The 21834-nt window shown below is 40.2% G+C and overlaps 1 protein-coding gene across 18 annotated transcripts in view; it reads left to right on the top strand.

Moving 5' to 3' along the window:
• The window catches only part of plekha6 (pleckstrin homology domain containing, family A member 6), a 200083-nt gene that overhangs the window by 109625 nt on the left and 68624 nt on the right, over positions 1-21834 (top strand). For 14 of the 18 annotated variants that reach the window (XR_011239274.1, XM_069514544.1, XM_069514540.1 and 11 more), the window contains one exon: positions 2381-2481. The exons of 1 other annotated variant lie outside the window; for it this stretch is intronic. Coding sequence is in view for 12 of the 17 variants with exons in the window: in XM_069514544.1 (XP_069370645.1) it covers positions 2381-2481 (101 nt within the window). In the remaining 5 variants the exon portion in view is untranslated. Of the gene's footprint in view, positions 1-1863; positions 2026-2099; positions 2257-2380; positions 2482-21834 lie in introns of those variants that run through there. 3 more of the 18 variants (XM_069514602.1, XM_069514616.1, XM_069514612.1) reach the window with 2 other exon arrangements.

The raw sequence follows: 21834 nt of genomic DNA, 5'->3' as shown, positions 1-21834 counted from the left end.
AAAGGGAAGCATAGAGATTTATATACACAGGGAAGGTAGGGGTTATTGGACACAGGTGAAACACATGAGGAACTGCTGCAGACAATCACAGGGGTAGGAAACAGGACAAGGACAGGAAGTAAAGTCAATAACACACCAGGAGCAAAACCACAAAATAAGACAGGAAACTGAAAATCCAGAGAAAACAAATCCAAACATATGGTAAACACAGGTATAGAGATGATAAACGAAGAGTCTGTAATCAAAATCAAAACTCTACTTATTCAGGAGGCAAAGTCCAGAAAATTAAAGTTCACAGACATGTCAATTACTTAAAATAAAAATGCAAAACTGTGCAAAAAAGTGTAAAAATATTTAAAAAAAATTATGATTAAATAATAGTTAAATAGATAAATGGTAAATTATTATTAAGAAAAACCATGCGCATCACACCTGAAGGCAATGTTTCTATATAAATCATACTCCAACTGTAAAAGTGCGTATGTGGATCTGCCTTAAAGTCCGCTATCCACAAGCCCATATTCAACCATAAACGGTCAATGCAAAGCACCTCATGAATATAAAAGTAACCTGATGACAAATGGGTTTCTATGGTGAATCATGGCATCACGCAATGAGAAGAAGAAGCACAACACTCAAGCTGTTTGTGAATGAGGTGGACCCATGTCGGCTGTGATGTCTATGCCATCGCCTGGTCCTGGTCTGTTGGCTGTGACGGCAATGCCATCCCAAAAACAGAGCTTAAACAATCTCCAAAGCCCAAGCCAGAGCTGCAGCCATCTCCAGAACCAGTGCCTGAGTCATCGTAGTCTCCTGTCCCTGGTGCAGCGTTGATGGAGAGGAAGACACCTGCTCTTGTCCGTTCTTCATAGAGAACCAGTGTGCTGCTTTGTCCCCCTGCTCAGCCCCCCATGAGGACCAGCCTTTATCCCTCGGGCCATCTGCCCAAAACATCTCTGCCCGGCTTGTCCACCCAAGCACCCATGCATGCCATTTTTGTTATTTCACACTTGGGTCCTCCTGCTTTCCTTATTCTGTCAATTACTTTTTTATTAAATAAGAGTTCTCTATTAAAAATTTTGATTTTTACTTAATCCTATTTCGCTTCTAAATACTGTACATCATCAATCATGTGATATATGATTGAAACATGAATAAATCAGGGTGTGTTGGGGAAAATTCTTGATTTCAGTAAAGCTTCAACAATAAAAACAGTCATGATATCTTCATCAGTGATACATGTTGGTGATATAAACAATAAAAATATTTTTATATACTGAGGCTTGAACACATTTAGTACTTCCTTATCATAATACTGTGAACACCACAATTTCTAAATTCCAATTAAGTCATTATATTGGGTTGGAGGCAAAAATCTTGGGGATATGTTCAGACATAAATACACCTTTGATACAAAAGATATGATTAATGATATCGTCTGTGTAAAATACCCAGAATTCGCTGGTTCCTTATCCAGTATCTAAATTGTCTTCTGCATTTTATGATAAAGTGATTAACACCTTACTTCTTACTCTTCAGAAAATGACAGAATGCATTTTATGCATTAATTTTACAAATATTGACAGTCATCAGTCATTGTTTCAATATTGATAGGAGCAAGGGAAAGGCACAAGTATGTTTACTAGGTAGTCCCTTCAGGCCTTGTGTGTTTGTGTGTGAGAAAGAGAGATTGGTGCAGACAAGCAGCAGGTACAGTTGGCTAGGGGCCAAGATTCCTGCAATACTGAGTCACATGGGTTGATCATTCTCTCTCTCTCTCTCACACACACACAAACACATACATGCGCATGCTCTCTCACACCCAGGAATCACCGTATTGTATGATGTACAAGCCCTTCCCCCTCCCTCAGATCTCTCTTGCTGTCTCTCTCTCTCGGCTCGATTGCCCTCATTTGCTCTCTCTTTTTCCTCTCTTTACACTCACACATACACACATACAAAAAACACTCACACGCAGTCAATGGCAGAGAGCACTGGTGCAGAGCTACGTTTAACAAATATGAGGTAGGACCAGCTGAAATTTTCATGCCTCCTTGCAATATTTAAGGCTCTGTGCTCCACTTTTCTAGCAGTCTGTTTATCACTGCTAGTTTCTAGAATGTGTGTGGGTGTGTGTGTCAGTGTGTTTTAGCCTTTACCACTGCTTATCAGAGGGACCCTCGGACTATAATGGATATCTATTCTAGGAGGCTGTCAGGAGCATGATAAGAGGAAAGCAGCTCTGATTCCACTCATGTTTGTACAACAAAATCTCCTCTGTCTTTTATACTGCTGGTTGGATGAAGTGGCTCAGGTTGTCATTAATGTATCTTTCATTATTCCTAGCTTGTTTTCACACTTAAAATTTTCCCCTTCACAGATGAGAGGGAGGACTGTGTGTTAGGGAGTTTACCGCTGTTCAGTTTCCGGATAAGTCGAGTGGAGCCCGCAGATAACATCACCCGCAAGTTTGCCTTTAAGGTTAGTAACATCCAAGAAACATTTAAAAAGCTTCTTGGGGGTCTTTATTTTATTGTATTTCATACAAGGTTACTCAAGAACATACTTGAGTCCATATGACTTTTAATGTACATGACATAATTTAGTAAGACACAAATTATTATATGTTGGAATATCCTGTAGTTTGGTTGTTTTAGTCTTGTCCAAATATTTCAAATAAATATTTCAGTTAGAAGAAAATGTTGTAGCTGTAGGTTTCCCTAGTAGACAGCAGTGCCTCACAGAAGCACTGCCCTAACCCTTGAAGAATCCTTGTTGTGCAATGTTACTTAGTAATGTTTGAACTTGTTGTTCCTTGGTTACATTGCTGTGGCTTAGTGAAGGTTTGAGGTTAGGCTCTGGGTGATTGATAGATCATGGCTGAGTTAAATTATATTATTTATTACTGTAAAGTAGCACCATGGGAACGTGAATCTCTAGCTCTTATCAGGTGATGAGATTGAGATTCCTAGTTAAGCAAGAAACCTTTATTATACTATGGGTTTTGATGTTTGATCAGGTTGTTTGTCCTATTTCTTATTGTTGATGTTGATATTATCTATACCTGATTTGTGTGTGTCTTTTTGTTAATTTATACTACACAATTCACAGCAACAATTCACTTGTAGCTATGGCTCAGAAGTTAGCGAGGGACGTTCAGTAACCACAAGCTATGTGGTTCAATCCCCAGCTTCTACAGTCTGCATTCAGAATTGTACCTGGGCAAAATACTGAACCCCTGATTGCTGTGTGCTAACAATGTATGGATAGTGTTCAATAGAAAAAGTGCTGTATGAATGAACAAGTCAGTGGATGGGTGAATGCAACTCATACTGTAATGGACTTATAGTAGTTTTATTTCATTTAAAGAGTTAATTTACCCTTTGCAAGTTTGGAATTATATATACAATATTTAAAAATACACTAATTATCAGTGTTTATTGTTCACAAGCCCTTCACATCACCGCCTACACAAGCATCATTTTGACTGATTAGGATGATTGGATCATAAGCACACATTTATCTTGGTAGGGATAGAAAGGGCCAAATATACCATTTGTGAAATCAACGGTGTGCAGCACTGACAGCACCTTGTCCTAATTTAAAATGTATATTTCCCAAAATGTTGATTTATTAATAATTTACTTTCAGTGTCAATATCATGCTACCTAAAAGAACTGTTTGTAAGAGCTGAATAAAGATGAGACCATTTTAATTAAAAATAGGTTAGCTGAGTCTATAAATGGCAAATAAATCTTAATCATTTAACATCAGTATTAAACACACTGAATTGACAGCTTTCTCTTAGAATCTCTGCCACAACTTTCTTTCTTATCTCTCCCTCATTATCAGTTTTCTTCTCTTTTTAGAACATTTAGTCCTTTTTGTTGTTTTCTTTTCTTTCACTGCATATCCAGGAAGCTCTGGTGCAAAGTCCAGTGCATGTACACAAACACACACACACACACATACACACACACAATGTTCTTCTATCTTAGTGAGGACGCTCATTGACATAATACATTCCCTAGCCCCTTACCCTAACCTTAGCCATCACAACTAAATACCTAAACCTAACCCTTACCCTAAACTAAACCTAATTGTAACCCTATCCCTAAAACCAGTGGTGTAGTGGTCCCTGGAGAAGTGGGTATACTCTAAATGTTTGCCCTTTTTTAGCGCAGCCCAGAAAAATGCCCTGTTTTAGAAACAGTGACATGTAAGACTACTCTATTTAGTTTACCCAAAAATCCATCAGTAGTATTTGCTCATTGTCACATAATTTCTGCTGCTCTCAGGGAGGAAGGATTATGAAATTACTGAACCAATACTGGCCCACAGACTAGTGAGAGACAACTATGCATTTTGAGTGAACTATTGACACCTATTCTCTCACTTGGCAAGTCACTATTTTTTTTGTAAACTGTTTCTTTGAACAGCTGATTTGCAACAGATAGCATGGGCCAGAGTGTGCCACTATTATAAAATTAACATGACTTGATCAGGAGCAGTTTGTAGGTATTACTGTTCACACAGGAAGCCTGAATATAAAATATAGATGAGGCAAACATGGTTGAATCTTTGGAGACATATCTACATCTAACCCGAACACCAACAAAAAGGGAATTTAACAAGTACAGTCCTCAAAAGAGAGCACAACCCCATGCACACAGTTGAGGACTGTAGAGATATATCACAGCGTACTGAGAGATGTGCTCCTGCAAGACAACTGTCCCTTTTTCATCCAGGTCTCTGAGGGTATATGAGATAGGATATGAGAAGGAGGTGTCGATGAAGGAAATGCTCTTTAATGTCCATCCATGCATAAAATATCATGATTATGTCTTTGGAAAGCAGTCTACAACAGTGGTGTCAAACTCTATGACAGAGAGGGCCAAAATTAAAAACCGGGAGTACCTCGAGGGCCAAACAGGGTCAACATTTATTAAATAGGATAGACAGGATATTGGATAAATTGCAAAAGAAAACATATTTAGGTCGGCTACATTCTTCTTTTATTTACATGTGCCAGAACCAGATGTTTGGCATCTGTTCTTGGCTGCCAGTTCATTAATGTTTGGGTTTAGGTTCTTTGCTGTAGAAACCCTCAAGATGGAGTGAAGGTGTGCATCAGTGAGACGACTCCTGTGTTTTTGTTCATCTTCATCAGAGAGAAAAGCGTGTGGGGGAACTTGACGGGACAGGTACTGGGATCTCTGGAACACTGGAAGATTCAATTAATATAATAATGGAGAGGTGCGCTCGCTCTGTGTGTGTCTAGCTGGGCATTGCGCACCAGCGGGCCAGTTAAGGTAGACATAATATTTGATCACGGGCTGGATACAATTGGCTGCAAGTGGCCCACGGGCCTTTAGTTTTACATCTCTGGTCTACAATGATCACAAGCCACTTGAAAAATTCTATACATCACTGTTTTAGAATCATATTGCATAAAGAGAATTGTATTGTCTGCACCTGCAGTTGTATTACTTAAATATTGGTTACAGGAGAGGGAAAGTCATGGAGCTGCCTGAAGCACTGCCAAGATTTCAACTCACCTACATTAAATCATAGTTGGATGGATTGAAGTGTTTATCTATGCTCAACTGTGTAGCAGTGAGTGAGGAAATATATGCTACAGGAATGCACAAAAAAGGAGCGAAGCCTGCTCCATACACAATCCATCAGGGATGGCCAGAGTGTAGGAGAAACAATCGAGTCATTAGTTCCTGGATGTTTAAAGACGCTGGCGTGTATGCCGCTTCAGACTCCGTTGCCAAATTGTGTTTTTTTTCCTTCTCATTGCTACTAGATCCACTGCTAATTGACTGAAAAAAGATAGCTTCATCTCCTGCTCCTGGCTTAACTTTTAGTAACTCAGTGCTGCTATATGTCAAGTCAGTGTACTTACCATCTCTGGCGATGAGCTGTTATCTGCCCTTAAGCTGTTTGCTTATCCTCACCAGTTAGGGATCCACTGGTGTACACAACACAGGCCTGTGATCTCAGGGCTGCCCCTTCTTGTTTTGGCCCTGTCTGCTCTCCACTTGCTCAGTCCCATCTCCCTGTTCCAGACTGGTCCCTGGCTCACAGCCTGGCTATGTCATCCCCATTGTCATGTCTGACGGCTTCCTGTCAAACCGTGAAGACGTCATTCAAACCAAATATTCATATAGACAATCTGAGACCTCTCGTCTGTGTTAACGGCATCATTCTCCTCACCCCCTCTACCACAGCATCTACCATCTGAGTTACTCACAACCACCTCTCAGCTCTAGGTCTCCATCAGCACTCCTGCTCTGTGATTTCAATATTTATTCATTCAGTGCAAACCATCAAAAGAATATGGAACAAAGCTCCAGACAAAGACTGTAGACTTGTGTCCTGCACAACTGCTCAAGGGTGGGGGAACTTGAAACAAACTGACCATAACTCACTAACTGCTTGTCCCAAAAGCTTACAACTCCCTTAATATTGAATATATAATGGACAAAAGTTTTCCACTTCTACTATGATAAGAGCAGATTATGTAAATCCAGATGGTCACAAGATGGTCCCCAGCAGTTGTTAATGTGAAGAGACATAGCACACCCTGTTTCTAATTTTTCAGTCCAGGTGAGGCTGCACCCAGTCACAAAATTCTGAAATTAGTTACTGGTGATGTATCAGATTAATCTCTTGAAAAACACCAAGAATAACAAACGTCACATATAAAAGATAAATAGTAAAGTATCGTATAAATCCTATTATTATTATTATTATTATTATTATATTCTAGAAATGTATGCTATATCTTGACAACATGATGTCAGCTCTGGAAGTAATAATTAGGGTGCTGCACCATGTTTCCATTCCAAATGTGATCATGCACACTCCTGTAGAATGTCAACACGATCTCAATGGGTCTCATTCACCATTTTCTTAAGAATTTTCTTAAATTTGTTATAAGTTATCTCAGAAAACTCTTACGTCAGATTCATGATGCATTCTAAAACTGTAGAATTGTTTCCAATTCTGATGGATCCCATCGGTACTAGACGGACCACGTTCAGACAAAATGTTTTAAATAATATTTGGGTTCAGGTTCCTCACAGGGAGCTCTGCAGCTCTGCTCTGGGCCAGAAATAAACTCAGTTTTCAGAATTAACAAGCTTCACTTGGATGCAATATTTTAATATGTAAACATTAGTGTGTAAAACCTAAGATGCATAACTATTCTCCTCTTCAACATGTTCATGTGTTTAAAAAGTGTTATCTTTTGCAAAATAGATATATTAATCAAATATTCTGTGTGTGCTCCCTTCTTCAACATTTCCAAGAAAAGAAAATATTTTAGTTTTTCTAAATCTTTCATTTTGAATCTTGCTGAGAGCATCTCCTTTACAACTACCAGTGCATGTTTGTCACTGGTGACCATGATTAAATCATCAACCCAAAATATTATGATAACATTATATATATATATATATTTCTGTTTCCCTTGTGTAAACACAATTATAAGCAGAGTTTTGTACAAAGTGGTAATCATGTAGTGTCTTGTTCCAATTTCTGCTGAACTGTTTCTACCCGTAAAGTTACTTCTCTAGCTTTAACACCACTTTTTCATTTATGCTCGATTTCACCTCATATCCCTCTGGTTGCTCCATATAGATCTCAGTCTATTGGAGCATGTAGGTAAGCAGTTGTGACATCCATCTGATGTAAAATCAGGTGTTCCTGTGCTGCTTTTTGCATTAAGACTGACACTTGTCATGTTAGCAGCTGCTTTCTTACCCTCAAGCAAGTCAGTTAAAGTGAATGTACTATTCTCTCTTAATGATTGCATCTCTTCATCCATTGCATTAACCCATTATTTTGAATTAGGTGAGGTTACAGCATCTGTTAATGTCAGTGGTATGTTACACACTGATCTGTAACAGTAATCAATGTTAGTGAGCAACTGATCATCACTCTCATAGTCTGTTACAAAGTCATTCAAATAAGATGGTCTTTTCCTCACTCTAGAGGTGTATCGCTTGTGCTCATGGTCAGCCTCATCTGTTATTGTTTGATTGTTCACTTCAGACATAGTCACTGGCAACTGCCCCTGAGGACTCACAGTAGTATTTTGCCTGGCCTGGCTAGCTCTTTTGGGAACCTCAAAGTCATAATCATCATGCGATGTATCTGTCTGTGTCTCCTGCTCTACATTCACTTTGGCCACAAACTTAATCAGTCTATGCTTCTGCATCTTCCCACTGTCATGATAGTAAACCATGTAGGATGGACTATTTTTGTCATATCCAACAAATAGTTCTTTCTCACACCTCGAGTCCATCTTTATCTTCTCTTGTTTATAGGCATAACATACTGACCCAAACTTTTGCATCCTGCGGTCTGCACTGTATGTATCCATAACTCTTTTGGCAGCTTGCTCTCTATTAGCATACACCTAGCCATCTCAAAGAGAGTGCACCAGTTTCGCTCAACTGCACCATTCTGGTGTGGTGGATATGGTGCTGAGGTCTTATGACTAATCCCATTTTTACTGATTAGTGCCTGGTAATTCTTTCCCATTAATTCTGCACCATTATCAGACCTGATACATTTTATCTTTCCATATTCAGATTCAGATTGCCTTTATTGATATTGAACGTGATTCAACGAAATTTGGATTGCTACGTCCCATGGTACATAAAAACATCAAGTAAACAACATGTAATGACACAACAACATGTAATGACACAGAATATGTATACAATAAATACAGTATGTAAAATGTAAACAAGGTGACCAAAGTGCGGAGTGCATGATTGTCAGTAGTCATTTTCAGTCTCCCATTGCTGTAAGTGGGAGTGCTTGCATGTGGCTGCAGGGGGAGAGTGCAGGGGGGTGTGAGTGTGAGCGTGTGGCTGCAGGGGAAGGGGTGTGTGTGAATGTGTGTGTGTGGCTGCAGGGGGGGTTGAGTGTGTGCGTGTTGCTGTAGGGGGAGGTGTCTGTGTGTGAGTGACTGCGGGGTGGTGAGGTGTGTGAGAGGCTGCAGGGGGTGATGGCTCTGACATCTCTGGAGAAGAAGCTGTCCCTCAGTCTGTTGTTCGTAGTCCTTATGTGTCTATACTGCTTGCCTGATGGAAGCAGAACAAACAGTCTGTGGCCGGGGTGGCTGGGGTCCGTGGCGATGGATCTAGCCCTCTTCTTGAACCGGCCCGCATATAAGGAGTCAAGCTCTGGAAGGGGGGAAGCCCACAATGCCCTGTGCTGTTCTCACCACCCATGCCAAGTCCTTCCTCTCTTGTGCTGTGCAGCTGCCATACCAAACTGTCACACTGTGGCAGAGGATGCTTTCGATTGTGGCCCGGTAGAAGTTCGTGAGCAGCCGAGAGGAGAGTCCAGCCCGTTTCAGTTCCCTGAGGAAGAAGAGCCTTTGTTGTGCCTTCCTCACCAGGCGGGATGTGTTCATGGACCAGGAGAGATCAGATGTGATGTGGAGGCCCAGAAACTTGATGTTGTCCACACGCTCCACCGCTTCTCTGTCTATGAGGAGGGGAGTGTGATCTGTCTTCCTGGACCTCCTGAAGTCTACAATGACCTCCTCGGTCTTCCCTGTATTCAGCACCAGGTTGCTGGCTGAACACCAATGAATTAGATGTTGGATATCCTCTCTGTAGTGGGTCTCGTTGACTGTGACACTACTGTGTTTGTGGAGTGGATGGCAGTACAGTCGTGCGTGAAGTCAACCACGAACAATGAACTGTCAAAGAAATGGCTTAAGTATAAATAAATGAATGTTTAACTAAATACATACAAAAATATGTAAATGTCTTCAATTTATTTCCACTAAATCATCCCAGTAAAAAAAACTTTGAACTCCACTGACAACACTGCAAACAGCAACTACTGCACAACAGTTTGTCATTAACATCAAACACAAAAACACAAAAATATTTAAATGTTGAAATAAATGAATGTGGAAATGAATTTAAGAAATGTATTCATTTATGCATTTATTTATTTATGTAAGTATTTATTTATACATTTATTTATACTTCAATTCAATTCAATTCAATTTTATTTATATAGCGCCAATTCAGAATTTACATTATCTCAAGGCACTTTACATTTAAAGGTCAAAACCTTAAAACAATATTAACATAGAGAAACCCAACAGTTCCCACAATGAGCAAGCACAGGCGACTGTGGAGAGGAAAAACTCCCTCATTAACAGGGAGAAACCTCTGGCAGAACCAGGCTCAATGTGGGCGGTCATCTGCCTCGACCGGTTGGGTTGAGGAAAGAAAAGTAAGGGGGGAAGAAAGGAGAGATGGGTGGAAAGCGGGGGAGAGAAGAGAGAGATGAGGTGGAGAGAGAGAGACCGGGAACAATTGGGCACCAATCACTATCAGGGCTGATTATAACAATAACAATGTAGTGATCTACAACAGGATTAGATATATTAATGAATTACTGAGTTATTTTAATTAATGCTAACAATGTCGATGGTAGTCATTGTTGTCCTGCAGTCCCGGTGCTGGAGTTATCTGAAACGAGATAGAGAGAAGAGCCAGAGGGACTATGGGAGGACAAAGTGACACTTTGACATGATGACATGTTAAAACTAATAAATAAATAAATAAACAGGTGTGGGGGGGCAGAGAGACAGAGGGAAGTGAAGAAGTGCTCAGTGCATGATGGGAGTTCCCCCAGCAGTCTAGAACTATAGCAGCACAACTAAGGGATGGTTCAGGACTCACCTGATCCAGCCCTAACTATAGGCTTTGTCAAAGAGGAAGGTTTTTAGTTTTACTTTAAATGCTGGGACAGTGTCTGCCTCCCGAACCCAGAGTGGGAGCTGGTTCCATAGGAGAGGAGCCTGATAGCTAAATGTTCTACCTCCTGCTCTACTCTTACAGACTCTTGGAACCACTAGAGAGCCTGTGTTTTGGGAACGAAGTGATCTACTTGGATAATAAGGTGTTATCAGCTCTTTGATATATGAGGGGGCGTGATTGTTGAGGGCTTTAAAAGTGAGGAGCAGGATCTTGAATTCTATTCTAAATTTTACCGGGAGCCAATGTAAGGAAGCTAAGACAGGAGTGATATGATCTCTCCTTCTAGTTCCTGTCAGCACTCGTGCTGCAGAATTTTGGACCAACTGGAGACTTTTAACAGTCTTCATGGAGCATCCTGCTAATAGAGAGTTACAGTAATCTAATCTAGAGGTTACAAACGCGTGGACTAGTTTTTCAGCATCCTGCTTAGACAGGATGTTTCTAATTTTGTTAATATCGGCAGATGGAAGAAAGCCGTCCTAGACACTAGTTTAATTTGGGGGTCAAATGACATGTCTTGGTCGAACAACACTCCAAGGTTCCTCACAGTGGAGCTGGAGGCCAGACTGACACCATCCAAGGTGACTATCTGGTCAGACAGTGTTTCTCTGAGATGTTTAGGGCCAATAACAATAACCTCAGTTTTGTCTGAGTTTAAAAGTAGAACATTTTGGGTCATCCAGGCCTTGATATCTTTGAGACATTCCTGAAGTTGAACTAGGCGATTAGATTCATCATGCTTCATGGAAATATACAATTGGGTGTCGTCTGCATAGCAGTGGAATTGTATGTGGTGCTGTCTGATAATGTTGCCTAAGGGGAGCATATATAAGGTGAAGAGTATTGGTCCAAGGACAGAACCTTGTGGAACTCCATGATTAACTTGCATGTGCATGGACGATTGTTAACATTAACAAATTGGAATCTATCTGATAAATATGATTTAAACCAGTGTAGTGCTGTTCCTTTAATTCCTATATGTTGTTCTAATCTCTGTAGCAGAATCTTATGATATATTGTGTCAAAGGCTGCACTAAGGTCCAACAGGACGAGGACAGAGACAAGTCCATCATCTGATGCCATAAGAAGGTCACTAGTGACTTTCAATAGTGCTGTTTCTGTGCTGTGATAGGTTCTAAATCCTGACTGAAATTTTTCCAATAAACCGTTACTATCTAAGTAACCACACAGCTGGTTGGCAACGGCTTTTTCTAGGATTTTGGAAATGAAGGGCAGGTTGGATATGGGTCTATAGTTAGCTAAAACCTCTGGATCAAGCGTAGGCTTTTTAAGTAGAGGTGTAATAACAGCTACCTTAAAAGCCTGTGGTACGTAGCCGGTTAGCAAAGACATATTAATCTGATTTAAAATGGAACTGTCAATTAGGGGGAGGACTTCTTTAAAAAGTCTAGTTGGAACAGAGTCCAGCTGACAAGTAGTTGGTTTAGATGATGAAACTAACGAGGTCAGTTCAGGAAGATCAATAGAGTAAAATTTGTTTAGACATAAATCTGGTGCTATGGTTTCAGGACCGGACAATGTATCAGTGTTATTCACTGGGAGGAGGTGGTGGATTTTATCCCTGATGGTTGTAATTTTATTAGTGAAGAAGCTCATGAAGTCATTGCTTCTCAGATCTAGAGGAATAGATGGGTCAGTAGAGGTGTGACTTTCTGTCAGCCTGGCTACAGTGCTGAAGAGGAACCTGGGGTTGTTCCTATTTTCTTCTATTAGTAATGAATAATAAGAGGTTTGGGCATTTCTAAGTGCTTTTTTCCAATTTATAAGGCTATTCTTCCAGGCTAGGTGGAAGTCTTGGCGATTGGTGGAACGCCACTTCCTTTCTAGCTTCCGCGATGTCTGTTTTAGAACGCGCGTTTGGGAATTATACCACGGAGCTAATCTCCTCTGACTTACTTTCTTCTTTTTTAATGGGGCGACAGCTTCAAGTGCTGTTTTTAGTGAGGCTGCAGTACTATTTACAAAGTTATCAACTAGTGTGGGAGTAAGGTTTTGATAATCTTCTTGTATTGTACTGACACATACTTAAGACATTTCTGGTCATCCATATAGGCAGGGGTAATTGGACACAGGTAAAACACATGAGGAACTAGTGCAAACAATCACCAGGGAGGGAAACAGGACAAAGACAGGAAGTAAAGGTAGGAAACACACAAGAAGCAGAAACTACAAAATAAAACAGGAAACAGAATTAAGGGAGAAAACGGGAATCCAAACAAAAATAAAATAAAGGTACAGGCAAAAACAAATAAGGAATCTGTAATCAAAATGAAAACACTCTTCAGGACATGGTAAAACCTTACACCCCAGCCCATCCACTCTGCTCTGCATCTACCAATCGGCTTGCTGCTCCTTCACTTCAAGTTTACCACTCAAGACTGTTTGCTGTCCTGGCTCCTAAAAGGTGGAACAAGCTCCCCATCAGGAAAAAGTCTAAATCTCCTCTGCCACAGACTGAAGACACCTCTCTTCTGACTACACCTTGGATAAAATAATTGCTGCAGACTAAAGACACATCTCATCCGACTACACCTTGGATTAAAAAAAAATAAATAAATAATGTGTTGCACTTATATTGTATCACTTTGTAGTTTTTTTTAAGCAAATTGTAATGACTTGATTCTTGTTGTACTGGCTTTGTACCCTCATGGATAATGTAATGTAATGTAGTGTAATGTTCATAAAAGAGGCAAAGGTCCAAAGAATAAAGAGTCCAGAGTCATAATCATGATAAGCATTTTCAAATTTAATTGGGTTAATTTCTGTCTAACTACATCAAATTCCTGGTGTGGGGCGCCGGCCAAATAAGAGTGAATGAAATGATATTTGTTACTATTCAGTTGCAGTGGCAATTGGCAAATTAATGTAAATTAGCACATTTTGATTAGTTAACGCCTAATTTGTATATCAAGGTGGTGATTGTGATGATATTATTAGATACAAATTTGACTGTATTCTCCTGTAGTTTTCCCTCTTAAGTGCAGTACATTAGCCTGTAACTCATGCATGTACATTAACAATACACAACTATATTTGTTTTTGTCTTTTGGCTAATTAGCTGTAAACTTGAGGCACTGGTATCTTCGGTTTGTCTTTCTTCATTACCACTCATCTTCACACAAGAGATGAAAAACCAGCACAACTGGAGTAGGAGCTGGGAGGTGCTGCCTGTCTGATATGACTGTGATGAGGTGTGCACCTTTACTAGTGTCATGATTTGATTACAATTGAGCAGTCAACGATTCGAATGCACAACAATGCATCTTGATGTATTTCAATATATCACATCCACAATTTCCTATATTGCTACACATACTTGCTTTTTCATCAGTTAATAAAACCAGTCAGACAAATATAAACTTCCCTTTTATTTAGAAAGTACTTCAAAACATACTATAGACTGTTACTGCTATTACAAGTGTGCTATATTTTTTTTATTTTAAAAGCAGCCCAGTAAAAGGTCACTTTCTCTCGAGTAAGAAAAATGGCAGGGGCTCAAGGCCCCTTTGATGTCTGTGTCCACTTGCCAGTCCACATGTCAGAGCTCTCTGCACTTTGGGAGTGGCTTTTTCAACCAAGAGCAGTTATAAAGCTGGTTAAACCTGTTGTCCCTTATTCCTGAAGCTTTACCACCTACCTCTATACAGGTTAAGAAGCGTTCAGAAATCCTCTTAAAGCTTTGTCTCAGACCAAAACTCATGTCTGCAGTTGTCACCCAAATCTTATTATATGTCCCCTGGGTATTTTAAAGTAGAGTTGTGTATGTGTCTGCTGCATCTACCAAGTAAAAATATTTAGAGCATCCTAATAATCAATTACAATTTACCAGTATTGTGCTTAGCGTTTAGATCTTATAATATTATATATAACCCACAAGTTCCTTCAATAGGCAAACTCTTAACTGTGGAGAGAAAAATTCCCTTTTATTAAAGAGAAACCTTGAGCAGAACCAGAGTAGTGGGCAGCCTTTTGCATCAGCCAGTTAAGGTGAGGGGGGAAAATGGGGGAGAAAAGACAGATAGAAAGAGAAGGGAGAAGAGTCAGGGGTGGTACAAGCAACAGTTGTGTCCGAGTGGTTGTTATAATGAACATTTTACAATAATCAGAGTGAAACTTATACAATGTAATGATTTGGACTTCTGGGATTGGCAGTTGTTGGGCTTCTCACAAGAAGTCTAATAATATTGCTCTTTTCAAGTCACATTCACGTGTGTGGATAGACAAGTTAACATTCCTTCTATTACTGCGAGAGAAATACCAAGAAAACAGCAGGGAGACAACATTTAAGAGCTTTACTGTACCTGAAGCAAATGCGACGGCTACCGCTCATGCTAATGCTAGCCCGGGTGCAGACAACACAAATGACCCACACGCAATAGTCATTGAGTCATTAAAACTAAATTTGATGGCGAAAATTGAGGAAAAAGCGATGGCCCAATTGCCGGAACTCCAAAGTCAGGGTCTCTCAGATGCAGACTTAACTGCCAAGTATGGTGGAGCAAGTTAACAAAAGGATAGAGGGGTATCTGAACTCCAGGCTGGAACTACCATCTACTCAGATACCTTTATAGAGTCAGATATCAGCAATATGACGAAAGGGCTGACCATGATCAGAGACCGACGCGAAGATTTCGAGGCAAGGAAATATACACATAACAGGATAAAAAAAACGGGAGCATGGGAAATGTCCATCTCAGATTTTCTGGGTCTCGAGAGGCCTCCGAACATAGACTGGGCACACCGTTCTCTTTGGCAAGACAACCTCCCACCCCAGGCGCAGGTTGTGAAATTACACTTTTTCGCCGACCACTGTGCTGGACTGGATGGTAAAGCACACAAGGAGGAGAGTAGAAATAAAGACAAAACAAAATACAACAAATTCAAAGATAACAAACAACAAGGAATCTCAAATGAAAATGAGATAATATTAATCTAATGAAATAAACTGATCAAAAGCTAAATAAATGAAAAAACAATTTAAAGAATAAAAAAAAAACAATTCCGGACAAACCCCACAGTCTACTCAAACATGTGACCCAAGCTAAAGGGACTCAGAAGCTTAGCCAGCTGTGCAGCTATGTTCAGGTCTCCACTGTGAAGGCGAAGCAGCCAAGGCCTGCAGGCGATGCACGGGTAGGTGAGCTGAGCAGAGCCAAGCGGTGGAAACAAAGTGTCAGATTGAGCGAGACGCAGGCAGTGAGGCGACGATCGATTGAGCGAAAGCAGTGAAGGAAAGCAATTTGACAAAGCAAAACATCCACGGGAGGCTAGATGCTAATTCTTTTACTGGTTTTAAATGCCTAAAATGGCCTAAATGCAGAAAGTTCCAAATCGCTCCTTGAGGTCACTCAGTGCTGGCTGGTTAAAAATGGTGAAGCAGCTTTCTGTAATTATTCACCAAAATAAAAAAAAAAACACTACATATCAGAAATGCATCAACATATTTTCTAAAAAAACTGCTCAAAATATATTTTTATGCTCCTGCTTGTAATTAATTTCATGTCATTACTCTACCCCTTTAAAAAAAAATTGGTATCCCTAAATCCTGGGTCTGCTTGGTTATGCAAATCAGGGCCACCATTCAATGGGTTCTTCAATGGCTCGTGCCCCACCCCTCCACAAAATTTTACACACATCAGCACGATTTTCAGATTATATTATATTCATCTTTTATTTAATATGTTGTGTTTTTAAGTGCCTGTTGTTCTGTTTTAACATTTTTTAAGGACCTTGAACTGCAATTAATTCAATGAAAAGTCTTTCATAAATAAAGTTAATTGAATTTGGTATATTACAGAGATAACTACTGAATTCATGAGAGAAAACTTTACAGATTGAACAAAAAATACTTTCAAAGACTGTATACAATATACACAACACGCATAATTTTTATTCTCTGGTTGAGATGCTTAGAGGGGTAGGTTTTTTTTAGCATTAATGTTTACATAAAATGCCACATTACATTTTTCAAATAAGCAAAATTGAGCAAAGAGAAAATCCAAAATAGACAGTGCTTTGTTACTGACACAGCTACATTAAAAGTCACAAAGTTTTTATATTTATATTCCATTCAAGTTTAGCTTAGCACATACTTAGCACTGCTATAACCAAAATATCTCTCTCTTCCTTATCTGCAATCATAGACTTGAACATTACCACTCCTCTAGCCTTTACCACAAACTTTGTATGGTGCACTTGCCTTGCCCATTTGGCTTCTTTACAGTGTGCTTTTTCAACTGTGTCTCTTGTGAACACACTGTAAAAATCCCTTTGCTCCTATGTCTCCTCCTGTCTTATCTGCCGCTGTAACTATAGACACAGCTCACTCCTCTGAAATGTGTTGATGCCCTGCCATTAATGTTTAAGGAACATAATCTACTGTATGTAGCACTCAACCCCTTAATCCATACATCCCATTAACATCTAACCATCTATTAATCAGGTCCTAATCATCAACATATAGTCTTTGAGATGTAGATCCATACAAGTCCCAAGACGAAAATGTCCAATAGGAAAGTTATTTGGCCATTTAAAAGTAAAAAAGCTAATTTGGTTAATTCCTCCCTGAGTATTCCTGATTTTACATGTTACTTTTGGTTGCCATCTTACTGTTTAAAAGTGTATATTTTGTGTTTATTATCCAATTACACACCCTAAAGTAGCCAGTTAAAATGGTAAATGGTTTGTATTTACATTTACACTTTTTCAGTCATGACCACTCAATCAGCTAACAGCTCTGACCTGCACTGTCTAGCATAATAGCATAGACTTTTTGAGCACACCCTCTTGTAGTGTAACATGCTTTCTCCTTTGTCAGATGACGTATAACCTCTTTTATCCATTGTCCAAAAGTTTGTGGACATTTATCCTTTCATTTAAGTAGTATTAGTCATTTGGCTAAAAGGGAAGCAAAACCAATTATATTTTCCATCTTGTAGATCTTGTGGAATTGCTCCAAATAGTGCAGTAATGGCAGAATACTTCCAAAACATCTGTAAAGGTTTTCAATATTGACTGCCAGAAACTAGTGAGTTAGTTAGACAGAACCAATACATTTGTGAAAAGGTGGCTGGTACTTGCCTGCGTCGGTAGACACTGAATTGACATTTTGCGTGAGTTTAGCTAACTTTGCTTTAGACCAATGAAGACGATGTAGGACCTTAAATTGGATGATTGTGTGATGAAACAGATTCAGGAGAAATGTATCCTTTCTAAAGCTTTCTCCCAAACTCCATCAGAAAATTGTGGCCCCAAGTCCTTTCCCCATTGACTCCTTAAAGGGTTCAAATTATGTGACTTTAAGGAGTAAATTGTCCCAATTGACAGTTTGGAGCTTGGATAACCAATACTGGGTGGTTATGATGGGAAATAAGTGGAGGAGAGAATCATTGGGACCACACTGCCCCCCCTCAGAGACATCTACACTGGCTGACTCCATAAGAAGGCCAGTAACATTAGCATAGATCCCACACACCCCGGACATGCCCTAATCACACCCCTCCCCTCTGGTAAGAGATACCGCTCTCTCAAAGCCAGAACCACAAGACTGTTAAGCCTAGTTTATGCTTCTGCGTCACATTGACGCCGTACCTACCCCGTCGACGTGACGCCGTCGTTGAGCATTCGAAGTTCTGCATCGAGGGAACGCGTTGCTCTGCAATTCACCGCCATGCCACTAGGGGGGTGTGGCTGTGTGTTTGTGTGGTTTCAGCCAAATCCTTGCTTTTTCTTCCGTAAAGTAAACAACAGCAAACAATGGCGACCGAGGTGGAGCAGCTGTATTTGGAGCTCATCAATATTGAAGAACAAATGCTTATATTGCAAATGTTGAAGCGCAGGCGACAGAGAAGACGTTTGCGGAGGTGGTCTGTACGACGAGGAAGAAAGACCGGAAAAAGCAACTGCCGGAACTTACGTTCTGAGCAGACCAATCACAGCGCTCGCAGTCCGTGTCAACGTGACACGTAGTTAGTATTTTTTGGAGGTGCGCGTCAGGCTACAGCGTACAGCAGAAGCATAAACTAGGCTTTAAACAGCTTCTACCCACAGGCCGTCAAAGCCATCCCCCCACCCCCACCCATACCTTCCAAAGACTGTTAAACAACATACACACAAGTCTGAGGCAAGCGGACTTCATGCAAAATCAACGTTGACAACCAAGGAACCGAGCAGATCGGAGGCCAACAATAATGCTTTGGCCCCAGTGACCGTCAACAAGGGCTCATTTACAGAGAAAACGGCAAAGCGGAGTTGAAAATTCATGTCAAAGTGGGGGGAGATAAGGAACTGTAGAATTGCTGATCCAAAGATATAATAATGTTGTCAGCAAACAGATCTCTTATTGTGGTGATACTCCTTTTACTCTAAACTACATGCTTCACAAGTGGATTTGAAGTGTATTTAAATATACACGTACATTAAGATAGAGCTTTGAACAGAGCAGGGCATATAGAAGAAGAACAAGTGGGGGTATTTATTATTCCAAATAAATCCAGATAGCAGTTTGTCTATGGACAAGAAGAATGCTTTTGATGAAAAGGAATGATAATAAAATTTCCAGAATGACAGATGGAGTGGGATCATACAGGATGCCACTCTCAGTTCATGCTCAATGTTCAGCTTAGATCTTTATGTTGTTTTCAGAAAGGCAACAGCAGAAAATCCAATCTTACAGAGGTAGGAAGTGGTGAAGGAAAACAGAATACTCACAGCCCTCTGAGTGGATGCTCCCTCTCCACACCAATTCCAAATTCACTGTGTCTGTGATTCAAACTTTAGTCTCAGGGAGGAGTCAGACGACATCTCAGTGAACTGTTCCTCTTCAGCAGAGCTGAAATCTGAAGGTGCTGCTGCTATGATGGGATATCTCACCTACTAAGCACTGTTGTCTGTGAAATATTATAAAAGAATCTTCTCAAGGAAGACTTTTGCTCCTAGAGACATGGACTCACATTGGTGAAATAACAACTCTGCACAATTCTGCCTGCAACCTTGTATGAGGCCAGTTGTGCTTTGTTGTTCATGGATGCTGTTTTTTTAAAGCGATTTTTCCTGCTTGTGGTATTCATCAAGATTTCTCTTAAATTACTTGAGTGTCTTACTAACGTGGGTGGAGTGTAATGTAATGTCTCAAATGGTCTTTTTAATCTGTTTTCAGAGTTAAAACACAGATAGGTCTCTCCTCATCTCCTACCACATTCACGTGAGTCCAAGAGCAAGATATGCGTAGTCATATTTTCTTTACTTGGGAGTTGATAAATGTTACTGTCAGCCGACTTTGTATTATTTGTATCTGAAGCACTGGCTGTTTTTCTTCTTGCACCTGTAATATACACTCACCGGCAACTTTATTAGCTACACCTTGCTAGTACTGGGTTGGACACCTTTTGCCTTCAAAACTGCCTTAATTCTTCATACCATAGATTCAACAAGATTTTGGAAACATTCCTCAGAGATTTTAGTGCATACTGATATGAAAGCATCATGCAGTTGCTGCAGATTTGTCGGCTGCACATCCATGATGCAAATCTCCCATTCCACCACATCTCAAAGGTGCTCTATTGGATTGAGATCTGGTGACTGTGGAGGCCACTGAAGTACAGTGAACTAATGTTCAAGAAACCAGTTTGAGATGATGTGAGCTTTATGACATGGTGCATTTGGTGAGCCTGTTCAAATTGTAGCCTCAGTTTCCTGTTCTTAGCTGACAGGAGTGGCACCTGGTGTGGTCTTCTGCTGCTGTAGCCTATCTGCTTCAAGGTTCGACGTGTTGTGCATTCAGAGATGGTATTCTGCATACCTTGGTTGCAACAAGTGGTTATTTGAGTTACTGTCGCATCTCGAACCACTCTGCCCATTCTCCTCTGACCTCTGACATCAACAAGATATTTTCGTTCACACAACTGCCACTCACTGGATATTTTCTCTTTTCCGGACCATTCTCTATAAAGCCTAGAGATGGTTGTGTGTGAAAATCCCAGTAGATCAGCGGTTTTTGAAATACTAAGACCAGCCCGTCAGGCACCAACAACCATGCCACGTTCAAAGTGATTAAATCCCTTTACTTCCCCATTCTGATGCTCTGTTTGAACCTCAGAAAGTTGTCTTCACCACATCTAGATGCCTAAATGCATTGAGTTGCTGCCATGTGATTGGCTAATTAGCTATTTGTGTAAACAGGCAATTGAACAGGGTTAGGTGACTTATAAAGTGGCCGGTCAGTGTATTTCTCCATTTTGCAAACCTAGACTCTCTTTCTCTCTGTGTGAATCTAAAATCACCATGGAAGCAAGTATTCTTTGCATTGTCACCCGAAAACGAGTATGAGTCATCCTACATCAAATCATCAGTTCTACAAAATATACAATTAAATTCAATTCAATTCAATTTTATTTGTATAGCGCCAAATCATAATACACATTATTTCAAGGCACTTTACATAGAAAGTCAGGACCTTAAAATCAACATACAGAGAAACCCAACAGTTCCCACAATGAGCAAGCACTTTGGCGACTGTAGAGAGAAAAACTCCCTCATTAACAGGGAGAAAACTCTAGCAGAACCAGGCTCAATGTGGACGGTCATCTGCCTCTACTGGTTGGGGTGAGCAAAGAAAACGGGGGAAGGAGATGACAGATGGGTGGAAAAGAGGGGAGAGAAGAGAGAGGGATAGTGGGGAGGGGAAAGTAGGGGAGAGGGGAGCGAGAAAGACCGGGGACAATTGAGCACCATCAGGTATCAGATCTGACTACTTAAAATGTAAACAACAATGTAAAGACTATTAATTATTATTGATAACAGGCACAATTCATATCATGATTAATTAGAGAGACAGAGAGAATAAAATAAACAAATATATGAGCGGTCATGCCCCACAGTTTGAGAATCACTGCATTAATGCAAGAAGTTTCTTGTCCAAAAAGAATAATAATAATGTAAGTTTATGTCCCATAAACAGGTGAGAAGAAGGAATAGCCTCTGGATGTAGGATTCTGAAATCACCATC

The sequence above is a fragment of the Paralichthys olivaceus genome, chromosome 2 (genome assembly GCF_024713975.1).
Source record: "Paralichthys olivaceus isolate ysfri-2021 chromosome 2, ASM2471397v2, whole genome shotgun sequence".
Taxonomy (NCBI): domain Eukaryota; kingdom Metazoa; phylum Chordata; class Actinopteri; order Pleuronectiformes; family Paralichthyidae; genus Paralichthys; species Paralichthys olivaceus.
This window is presented reverse-complemented; position numbering and strand designations above follow the sequence as displayed.